This window comes from Neocloeon triangulifer, unplaced genomic scaffold (genome assembly GCF_031216515.1).
Source record: "Neocloeon triangulifer isolate White Clay Creek 2 clone unplaced genomic scaffold, ASM3121651v1 ptg000002l, whole genome shotgun sequence".
Lineage (NCBI taxonomy): Eukaryota > Metazoa > Arthropoda > Insecta > Ephemeroptera > Baetidae > Neocloeon > Neocloeon triangulifer.
In genome coordinates, this window is record NW_026775545.1 from 7,031,773 (window position 1) to 7,044,072 (window position 12,300).

Below are 12,300 nucleotides of genomic sequence, written 5' to 3' on the forward strand. Positions count from 1 at the left end.
ATATTGAACGTAAGTATTTTTTTCTTCTCTAAGTTAATAGCAATATTGAAAGAAGAAAAATAGCTTTGCAAGATATTCTTAAAGTATCTTCAAGAATTCTAATTATTGCCTGTTTTATCATAGTAAAATTGTATCAAATTTTGATTAAGCCAACATTGCGTTATTTTGCAAGCCGCACTTTGATGTTCTGCATTGATATTCGAAAAACATTAAATGTCAATTTTGCCGAGTGCTCTTTTGCTACAAAACGCAATTTTGCAGCTAAGGTGGAACGAATTTCGCCGGATTTGATTTTGCATCTAGTAAAAGCGCCGCCGCTTTTGTGCTCCGAAACAATAACGCGAGAAAGCGGGTGCTGCGCAAAATTTAATATCCGCAATTTTAATCTGATAATAAAAGACGAAGCAGCCCTGCTTTTCTTACATCCCGTGTTACATAAATTCATACTAAAGCGCGAGTATTTCGTCAGTAGGATTTAATGAAAGTATAATGAATCCAAAATTATTACTCACATGTGCTGCTTTTCGCTTTTGAAACTCGCAAACTCGAGAGAGTGGCTCTAGCAGCAGTGCATGCTAATTCTTGTTTACTCTCAACCTCGCTGCTCAACATTAATGGCGGCTTAATTGTTTGCCACAACAAAGGAGTTTTCACTTCTCGTAAAGCGTACTTCTCCTTGTTTTTGTTGCGTGCATCTGCAGATTCGTGTATAATTTTCCTAAAAATTAACTAGTGGCAGATATTTTATGCAATGATACTAAAATACACACATCTTTTGCCCGAATACAAGTTTCAATCCTTTTATGAAAAAATTATGGAAATTTATCGTTGATTACCAATGGATTGAAACAAAAACTTATAAATTAATAAGTTACAAATGTCGTTTAATAATTTAAAATTATGCAATGTTCGTCGGAATCACCTGGTTGCGAGGTTAACTATCGCAATCAATAATATTCTTTTAAATTTTTAATTAAAACTCAAGATTGATTTGATGAACATAGAAACTGGGCAAGAACTTCTTGAAAAAAGGGAGAGAAAAAATACAAACAGGTATCTTGAGTGGCTGCTTAATTTTGAACAAAGTTCTAATATCATCTGAAATTACTTCCGATAACAGTAATTGTTTTTTATTTTCGCATTGGTTTAGTAAATAATTGAATATAAAGTAAATGAACAATATGAGAGAAGAAACTTTGTATTATTTACTTTTCAGTTTTAATTTGAGGAAAATTTAATCAACTTTTGCAGTTGCTTTTTTAATTACGATTCGCAAACATGTACGGTTGTCATGATTGTCTGATAGGAGACGTGATCTATTTCCACATGCGCTCGCCGTGATGAGCGATATCAATTTTGCCGCGCGTGGACTTTTTGCACTCACCGCTGGCGGCTGCAATCAATAACGAGAAGAAGCGGCCGCTTGCCAGCAGGAAATAGTAATGACAATGCTTCATTTTTGTCTGTCTTTTTTTTGTCTCGTACCTGAAAGCAGAAAGAGAGAGGAAAAATTGATTAGACACTCGAGTACTCTGTGCTGGCGAATGCAATATATATGTGCGCGTCTCCAATCGGGGGCCAGAGAGAAAAAGAAAAAGCACGAGGGAGGCGGCAGCGGGCAAGATTGATAAAAAGAATCCGCGCTCGGCGGTTGTCCACTGGGGGTAGTAAATAAAGAAAAATGAGAAGTGGCGTCAACAGAGGAAAAAATGGACCACCCGAAACGTACAACTTGCTCCATTTGTAACCGACCAATTTGGCGCTTGCTGCTGCGTACGCCAGGAATATGACTTTTTTCTCTGCCTCCAGATTGGATTGCTCGCTGCTGCTGGATAAATGGGGGGAAACTAACTCAGGACGGACGAATTCGATGAGAGAAGTTGAGTTTAATCGCCGAGAACTGAACGTTCCATAAAATAGACTCAACTTTCCAATGAAGTAAGTTGGATAAGTTTGCAGTTAGGTTTATGGCGCAATATTATTGTTGCATAAAAAAATTAAAAATAAAAATTTTAATATCCTAACAATAGGTGTTAAATTAAACACAAAAAACATATTTTTTATGGTTTTTTTTTTAATAGAATGAAACGTTATTTGTTATTTAGTATTATTTGTTTTTTACTAAAAGTTCAAACAGTTTTTAAATTTAAACTTTTTGCGATTAGTATTTTTTAACATTGTATATAAAATTTTCTATTTATATTTCCTCACTGAAGTAAGTATAAATTGGAAGAAATTAAATATTTCTTTTTCAAATTTTTCTGGTGTTTTTATGATATTCCGCTATAAAATTTAGAATCAATGAACATTAATTGCCAAAGTTCATTATCTAAGTAAAATAAAAACTGTTGGAATTATTGACTTCTAAAATTACATTGTTTGGATCAAAATTGAAATTGTTAATAAAATATTGTTTAGTAACTTTATTGAATTTGATCGGCAGATTGAACTTTTAACCTAAATTGAAGTGATATAAAATAGTGAGAGCATTCAGAGTGAGACAATGACGTTGGTAGGATCTGATCGATTCAAACGGGGGTGAACGAGACTGGAAAAAACGCCACCGCTGCTTTTTTGCGCGAGATAACGGGAATAAAACGGTCCAAGTTTGCTCTCGAATGTTGGCTCAAAGAGAATGAAGCGAGGGACAATTTCCTCTTTATCTCGCCTGCAGAAGTGGACGCGGCGACGGCCGTTTGATTTGCTCCAACGGGCCTCCGACTACAAAGCATATGTCTGCGTGCATGCATGGCGAGTGAGGAAAGAGCGACAGACGCTCTCACGCATTTCCCGTCAGCCCAAACATACCCCTTTGAAAGCAGCCAGCGCGAAAACCTTTTATGTGTGCCCTTCTTGTTATCCACTCAAAGATTGCCATCAAACTCATATAAAGAATAGCCTCCGTAACAATTTATAAATTATAGAAAGCATTGCCAAATAAAGAGGAATACAAAATGATCTTTTGATGTTTTTGAAAATTAATTGTCGCAATAATTACTTGCAAAGAACCAAAAGTTTCAATATTTCTTATCATCCAGGCTGTTTTAAAATGTTATTGAAAATATTTTGGAATTTTTATTTTTTTGTTCAATTCCTTTTTTCTCTCTTTATAAAATTTCAATAATATCACTCTCTCATAATTTCTTGCATAAATCAACCAAGGAGCGTGAAACTTATTTGTTCGTCTTGTAAGTCAATTAGCGCACTCCACTTAACTTGACGGCACCACCGGAGGCGCAGAGAGCGATATTCCACTAGTTAGTTTGCGTCGAGTCAGACTGAGATTTTATGAACGTGTGTATTTATCTTGAAGTGAGACGGCGAGGCATCGTTATCATCCGTCTTGAAAGTTGGCGGTGGAGTGCTTCGAAAAATATATATAAATGTGGCGCAAGTCGAAGAGAAGTATACAAGAAGTGTCTTTGCGTTTATGAATGTTTAATCGTTGTGAGCTGGAAATTCAGAAGTCGTGCTTTTTCCTCACTTCCCAACTTTATCTACTTAATGCTTTTGCAAAATGTTCTCATTAGAAAGTCATGGCTTTTGCGCTCAAAAGTTACATAGTTAACATGTTTTGATGATTGGTTTTCCATTTCAATTTCAATAAATTGCGTTTAAACCATGAAAGCAACAATTGCTTTTTTTAGTATAAATTTATTAAAATATGTAAAATATTTTCTTAATGAAGTGTACAGTAGAATATTTTTAATTTTTCATTAATTTTGTTCATTTTATGTTATAAAATAAAAATATTTATAATCAAACATAATTTAATTTATAATTTTATGCAACATTATAAGATAGTCCAATGAATAATAATTATTAAAAAATTAAAAAATATATAATTTAAGTATCGGTATCACAAAATAAGGTAAATCACATAATTATAAATTTAATACTGATTTGATTTTTATTCTTGATTTCCAAAGAGCTTGCGCTTTAATTATGTAAAAACAAAATATCTATCTACTGTTCACTTCCAACCTTTTTTTTAAACCCTTATACATGCAAATAATTCAAAAATAGTATCCTTTGTCATCAAAATAATTGGGCAAGTTCCGAAAATTAAACAATAAAGACAATTTGAGAGGCCCTTCATGCAATCAGGTCTAACTTAGCTCAGATTCATTTGGTGCGAAAAGGTAAACCTTTTTATCTACACGTATTTTGTTCAATTTTCACGTCAATCATGATTTTTTGACAACTCTCTTTAATAGAAAGAGTTTAAAACACAATCCGCTGTGCTCCTTTAAGCAACTCAATCTGAAACTCACTCCCCAGATGACAAATAAATTAAGGTGAGAGCAGCGAGAGTCAAGCCAGTTAATGAAGCTAATTAGAGGGGTGCAGAGCTCAAGTCAAAAATGCAAATGGCGGCGCCGGTTGGAGAGGAGCAAGTAATTTTTCATCAGCTCGGATTCTAGGCGAGTGCTCTTGTCTGCTCATAACGCGGCTGCACGCATGTGGACAAAAAGCGGCACGGCGGGTGTGCAGGAGGCTGGTGGGCTTGTTGTGGGTAATTAGAAAGTATCATCAAGCCGCAGCTCCTCGGCGCACACGACAATGAGAGAGACAAGTCCGTCGTCCGTTCTCTCTGCTCCCTCTTCTTGTTTATATTGGCACGCAGAGACTGAAGTAATCAAGGCGCAACCACGAGGCGAAACTTTCCGCCCAGCCGCTCTCGCCGCCAAGGACCGAATTTCTTTCATCTCCCCTCGGCTGGCTCTCTCGAGGCCCTCCTTGCTTGTTTGCATTCCGGATCCCTAGCTAATTGTGCTAATACGCGTGCAGACGTCGTCGGCTCTATTTTCTTTTTGGGCGACAGCTGAAGCTGCCTTGGACCGCAGCCGACGACTTTCTCCAAATCTGCGATTGCCGCCGGTTTGGGGGAGATAAATTTGTTTTGTTTATCAGATAAAAACGAGCCAGGGAGTTCCGAGGGTGGAACAGATTGTGTGACAATTCAGTTGGAGATTGTGTTAATTTGCTTTTTTGTATTCTTTTAAAGAATTATTCTTTGTTAAAAACCAAATCTATCATATAAAAAACAACACTTTTTGCTTGAGAAGAAATTTATTTATTCGAAACAGTTTATACACATATCATGGAATGGATTATGTATAATTTTTATAATTTTCATTGCCAAAATTTTCTCCTTTTATAAAATTAAATAATAATACTAAAAATTTAATTATCAATTGATATGAAATATGGAAATTGTTAATTACGTAACAAATGCAACCACTGACCAAACACCAATTAAAATCAACTTTTCCACCTCTTCTATAAATTAATTGATACAGAAGTATTATCATTTGTTCAAATAAAAGAATTTGTAACAATTTTGAAAGATCACATTGTTGAAACAAAAACTTGTTGTAATATTTCTGTATTGTTGAGATTATTATTATTTTTTAATTCTTCTCTCTCTCACATTGCTTGGCTAGGACTTTGCTGAATTACATCCCGATTTTTATCTCTAAACCCTTAAACGCGATTGTATAACATGCATTCCACTTAAGCTAGTGTGTGTTCTGTGCTGTCTGCGCGTGTGCTTAATGCCCGAGCGCTGGAACGACAGTCGACGTCGTATTGTTGCATTCAAATCGACGCATTTGCCACAGCGAAAGGCAATAACGAAAGAAAATGTCAACCATTAGTGGCAAATAAAATAAATTATCATTCCGCTCACTCCTCTCTCGTCGCTCTCCCTTTTTTCCAAAAAGATTTTTTCTTCCGTTTGCGAATCATTCATTTATGGTATTTTTCTCTTCACGCAACAAAAGTCGCCGCCGGCGAATGATGAATTATCATCATATTTGAATTTTAAGGCGCGTTTTCATTATATGTGTGGTGCCCGCAGGGAGAAGGAGAGTGGCGAGAAAATATTATTCACGCTCCGGCTGTGAAGCAATGAAATTCAAATGGGGCACGCAAATTATATTCACTCCTTTTCAGCAGTGATTCAGCGGCGAGGCCGGTTTATAGAAAAGCGGCACTTTTCCTTGACAAAAGGCATGTTAATGTTTATTGATTTTTGCATTCAGAATAATAAATGCATTTTTTGGTGAATTGAAATAAAAACTAGGCCTTCCTTGGAGAATTATACATCGAAAAATAAACATCTCAAGTGCTCAAAAGCTTCACAGTAACTTATTCTTTAAGAATAAATTTATGATTTATGAGGTGCTCCAAAGTTAAAATAAAAACTCTTTGATTAATGATTTTAATGGAATAAAAACAATCATAAAAAATAAATTTTAAAAATTTTAATAAAATAAAAATAATTTTTTATTGAATCAAATATCATTTTTGATCTGGGAAATTATTAAAAAATAACAATACGCAAGATAATTCTATACATTTATCTTGTCGTAAATTCGCATATCTAGCAGCCCAAGGGCGGCGCACACTCGCGTGACTGCTAGAAAAACAGGCATTTAGCAAATGATTAAGAGGGTTCGTGTCGCCGGAGGGTGTTTGTTCAGGGGTGGGCGGGCGTGTCGCCTAAATTATGCCCTCGCAGCGCGCTTCTGCGAGTTGGGCTGGCGAGTTTCAGAGAGTTAGTGTCTCAATAGGGCACAAAAACGGCCCTTTTTGCTCCCATTACACTTTGTAGAATCTGCTCGCAATTGCATATAGATTATACAGCACAGCCGTGGTTGGTGCCCCTGCTGGTGCTGCCGAGCCATAGATAAAATGAACGCGAACGGACAAAATAACAAAACAACAGTGGTAATGTGCGTGCGAAGCAATTGAGCGCCAGCCTTGTTTTGTTTTATTACCAGACGAAATGTGTTTTCACTGATTTTTTGCCCGCTTGGCTCGCTTGGCAACTAATTTCAGATCCCTGGTCCCTATGGATATATAGCTTGAGAAGTTGCAGAAAGTTCAGCGTGCACTCGAGTGAAGCTAAAATTGTTCCCTGCTGAATGTAAAGCTAAAAATTTACTAAATATATATTAAAAAAAAAATGATTCGTTAATTTATTAAAATTAAAATTCACCATACAAATTATAACAAGACCAGATTGAATTTAATTAATTAAAAAATCTCTAAAAAATTTTTAATGCTTGGCAAATTCATTCTTCAAAAAGAAGGTAGTTTTAATTGGTAAATATTTAAATAATAAATATATAAATAAGCGCTTTAATTGTCTCAATAAGTTTTTAAATTTTCCTGTTACATTTTTAATTCTGCTTTGAATTTTTGAAAAAATAAAAATAAATAAATAGGTAAACCAACACGAGTAAAAAGGACTACCATGTGTGATTAAAAGAATTAATTGATATGGAGACAATCATAAACAAATGAATAAATTTCTAGCTTAAAATTCTAGATCTAATACTTTTAAGGCATCAAAAAGGAAGCAAAATAATACCATACAATTAAAGTTTAGAAAAAAATTAAATAAATAATATTTAATGATCAAATATTGAATTCTTTAAAAGGCTAAAATTTATATTTTAATAAAAAACAAAATATAATCAAGTCTAATAATAAATCACATTTTAGATATCATTAATTACATTTTTAGAGCTAAATGCTTTGGTGTCCATCTATTATGTTCTGAAGAATCATTTATGTCGCTGGTTTTGTCAATTTCAATCTCCGTTTCCCCCAAAACAGGCTCTTTCCTGAACCACAAAAAAGACTTGCTTTCTGATCTCTTAAGGAGATTGTGCACCAAGGCCGTGCTCATTCATTCAATCAATTTGCGTTCTCTGGCCTTTGTTGCGCCGTCACGTCAGTCCGGCGTCGATCTCGGCCCGGCACAAATTCACTCAATCGAATTGGAGCGGCAAGAATTAGATTGGGACGCATGTTACTGCGAGAGACTGACTTGCAGACGCGAACCAACAAACATATAAAACAGCAGCAAGCCGGCCAATAAAACGGCACGCACACTTTCATCTTGTTGTTGTTGTTTTGCCGCAGCAGTAAATTCGTCCCCCAGAAGTGTCATTCCGGCAGCGACATCACTCTCACGGAGCGCCAGAAAAAAGGGAAAACAGGGGGATGATTGCGAAGCACTCTTGATTAGGTTAGGGGCACCGTGTAATCCTTCGTCTAATTAAATCCGTCAACGTTCAGCCCCCGGCGGCGGCTTTTTTCAGAGCAGAGAAGAAACGAGGGGAAAAGTTGGCTCGTAAATTTTAAACGCGGCCGCAGGAATAATTTTCGGAGCAATAAAAAACAAAATAAACTTGTGATTTGTTGTTCATTGCCATATCTAGTTGGTTATGTAGTTTTTGGGAGAGCAAATTTCGCTCTATAAATCACTGGAGCAAAACGGCCTAAAACTTTCGTTATCGGCCAGCCAGCCACTTTTGAGAGTGAAGTACCGTAGAGGCGGGTATCGTTTGAATTTAACACGCACACGGAAAGTAAAGAAAATTTAAATCTATGATCTACATAAATAGACTATTTTAAATTGTGGTCCGACTTGCTACATTTTAAATCAACCCCTGAAAATGCAAAGTAGTTCTTTGAAAATTATTTTGTTATTTGAAATTTAATTTTTAGATGCGTAATATTTATAATAAGTGCACCATTTTATTTAATATCATAATTTTTTATCTGAGCATTTTTTTTTTAAATAATAAATTTAAAAAATAAATTAAATAAAATTTAATACATTTATTTTAATTGCACTGATATCAATGTTTAATGAAGTCAAGTTTCACAATGATTTTTGAAGTTGCTTCTTTTCTTTTGCATCAATGATTAATGATTTGCCTGATAATTATGAGTAAACTCATAACTTAAGTGCTAAATAAAATCACTTCTCTTATAGCAAACAAATTGAACACAGGCCTGCACAGGGTATCTTGATCTCAACTCGTCGGAGAGAAAAAAAAAACAGCCATTCCGGTATGGAGCAATAACAATGGTCGCTCGGCAGGCGAAAAAGCGAGCGGCTGTAAAAATTCTCTGCTTTAAAAGTTGTAAACTTGCCAAAAACACACTTACTGATATCAGCGCAGAAAGAGGCAAAGCGGTTGTGCTCCGAATAATAAAGCAAGCTGCTGGGCCTCTCGATGAAACAATTCGCATTGGGAACCTGCTGGCCCTTTATTGTTCCAGCGTCTGATTGTGTTTGGCAGGCTGGCGCTTAATTCGATTTCCATCCGACGTTCACAAAAAAATGCTGCCTTTTCGCGTTGGCACCAAAAGGGCTCTTTTTTTCTTTTATTCATCTCGTGCCGGTTAATTGACAAAACTGCGAGCGGCAACCCGAGTGCTGACCACTCGAATTAGCACTGACCTCCGAAGTTGGGCCAGTGGGTGGCTATTCATGGCCGGGATAACTCGACTCGACTCTATTTTCGACCTTTGGCCGCAACCACGTGCCCCGTTTCATCAAACCGCAATCAATATACTATGGCACACGTCAGATCAGACAATAACATCCGCGCCAAATAACTGTGACGTTCAATTAAATTTTATGCTGCACGGATGATTGGAATGCTAACGGTGAATCGCTCCGCAGGGGAAAATTTCAAAACGTGCAAAAATTTCAACTGGAACTAAAAATTTAATAAAATTTTTCTACCTCTAAAGTACAAAATTGCCGAAAAAAAGAAGTACCGACGCTATAGAAAAAGCAAAGATATTATCGCAATGATTAACGAAACCACTACGAGTGGGAAAAACAAACACTCATCTTCCTGACGTACGTACGTAATATCCCCAGGGCATACTTTAGCTGCTACTACGTGCGCAAATTTACTTCTCTCGATGTATTTTTGCTTAGCAGGATTAGTTTTTTTTTAGCTACTACTTCACTAACGAGGAAAGTGTAGAGGTTAAACTTTTAGGTAAAATGAGGAATTAATTTTGAAATAATTCATATTCATCAAGGAAAATATCATTTTCAAAGCTAACTCATGGTGAATTAATTCTGATTTTCCAAAAAATACTTTTATATGTGTTAAGTATATTTTTATAGTCTCACTATTACAATTATGAATTAAGGAATGAATGTCTCTTCAGCTGAAAATCAGTCATGTTGAGTCATGTGATTTAGATGACACTAATAATAAATTTATTGTTATTTAACATTTTAAAATAATTTTTAGATATAACATCAAAAAATAATAATCAATAGTCTCGAGAAGCATGATTTTTTTAAATAGTGGTAAAACAATTGATAAGAAAATTATAAATAAAATATTTTTTATCTCAAAAACTTTGAAAATTTGGAGTAATGTACATTTTGCAAAATTAACTTCAATGATGTTTGGCAAAATAGAACTCTTTAACATATTGATTGCTATTAAAATTCACTATGGCAAATATATTTTTTCTCAGCAATTTATTTCAAATTGATAATTCAAAATAGTTACAAATATTTAAGTGTTAATAGTAATTTAAAATTAATCTTGTGCTAACTCTCAATTTTGCAATCAGAAATATGTTTATTTGGCTACAAACTTACGCTTTTATTTCCCTTCCATTTCACGGGCACGGTTGAAAGGTTCAACGAAACACAGAATTGCTAAACATATTGAATTTAAAAGCAGTCGCACAGAAAGGTCTCGGTGGACCGGAAGGGCACCGCCGGATGCGAAAAGAAAGTTTCTCCAAATTGAGCTTCGCGTTTTGAGCCAAGAGACCTGCTTGCACTCTCTCTTGAGCAGGTCTGGCGAAGGCAGCCATTCAAAGATTTCACCAAAAGTTTCCTCCTCGCGCCAACTCTTGTTCTTTTATCCGTCTGGAACACCATCATCATCATCGTCGCCTCCGCCGTAGTAGTTGTCATTGTCACACAGCCGTTTCCCCGTTGTAGTCACGTACTTTTATTCCGCGTGTCGGCTCCAGGCAAATATATATATGCAGATATCTGCTTGCTCTCATTCCCACTCGCTTTGCCCCGTCAAAATTTGCGCACACTAGAATAAATTCCACTCTCTGCGTAAAAGTAGTAGTCTGAGTGAGCAGAGCGTGGGGATAATTCAATAAAAGCCGCAAATGGAGACGAAATGCCAGGGGGCGAGTGAGAGGGTGAGTGCCCAGAACGCCTCTATTCTCATGCAAATTCTGATTGAAATTGTTTTCAAGAGTCTTAAGTCGTAAGGCAGAACCGAGAGAATGTCTTTGATGGTTTCTTAAATTAATGCTGGTGCTTAATTTTTTATTACAATATTTATGAAGTGAAAAAATTGAGTTTTCCGGCCGGTAAAATAGTTTCTTTAGAGCAATTGAGAAAATAAATTCCATTTTATTAAAGAGGAAGGGAAAGAATCTTTAATAAATTCATGAAAGTCTCCTGTTCACTAAATATATTTATATTTTTACTCAAAAGGAAAAAAATTAATCCCGACTAACCAAAATTAACAAGAGATTTTTCAATTAACTTGAAAAAATAGTTTTTCATTGAATCAAATCCAGATAATCATGCGAAACTTGTGTGTATCACATTATTTATTGTTGATGCCATTCAATTGTTTCCAAATTTAGCACAAAAGAAAACCAAAATTAATTATTTCAATTTCCTTCAATTATTTAATAAATTAAAAGTAATTTGAAAAAAATATACGATTTATTCACTTCCAAATAAAAAAGATCTATCTGTAATAAAATAAGTATTTATCAGAGCAAGCCTAGCGTGGAACGAGGGCAGTGCAATAATTACAGTCGCGGTCACTGGGAATCAAAGCGTGTGACAGATTGACGTCACGTCTCAGTGCGTTTAATATTCTTTGCGAGCAGCGGGCGGTGGCGCCATCGACCGGCGCACGCCAACCCTTTTCAAGATGAGAATACATGTGTGCATGCCTCTAGCCGAGCAGCGCCAGCTCCCACACACACACACAGGCATCTTCAAAGTGTATTTATGTGTCAAGGGAAAAATGGGGTTCGCAAAGAGATGTCTCCGGAGAACGCTTTCTTTGAAAAGTTTTTTTAATTTTTTTTAGAACTTTTCCCTACGACAGAAAAAAAATCGTATATTGAAAAACGTATCCAATAAGAAATCTCGTTATGGTCATGTAGAATTTTCAGTTTAATACATTTTTATTGCTATAGATTGGTGTATTTTTTTTCATTTTACAAGAAATCATTCTGACAATTGACCTTTTTGCAAAGTGTCCTGATTAAAAATACCTACAAAAAAACATTAATATCATTATTTGGTGCTTTTTTATTTGTGCATATTTAGAGACTTAATTTTCAATCGCTATTTTAATTGGCAAAATTCCAATTCCTTATAGATATTAGGGACTATTTTTAGCCATTTTCAATAAGATTTATTTCAATTTTCTTTTTGCAGGAACTTCATATTTTACTATTCTAAAG

General features: G+C 35.4%; 1 protein-coding gene across 3 annotated transcripts in view; it reads right to left on the reverse strand.

Moving 5' to 3' along the window:
• LOC132203327 (uncharacterized) overlaps window positions 1–12,300 on the reverse strand; it is a 191,775-nt gene that overhangs the window by 54,270 nt on the left and 125,205 nt on the right. For 2 of the 3 annotated variants that reach the window (XM_059631034.1, XM_059631017.1), the window contains exon 3: window positions 1,385–1,485. The exons of the other annotated variant lie outside the window; for it this stretch is intronic. In XM_059631034.1, the coding sequence (XP_059487017.1) occupies window positions 1,385–1,485 (101 nt within the window). The remainder of the gene's footprint in view (window positions 1–1,384; window positions 1,486–12,300) is intronic. 3 annotated transcript variants of the gene reach the window in all.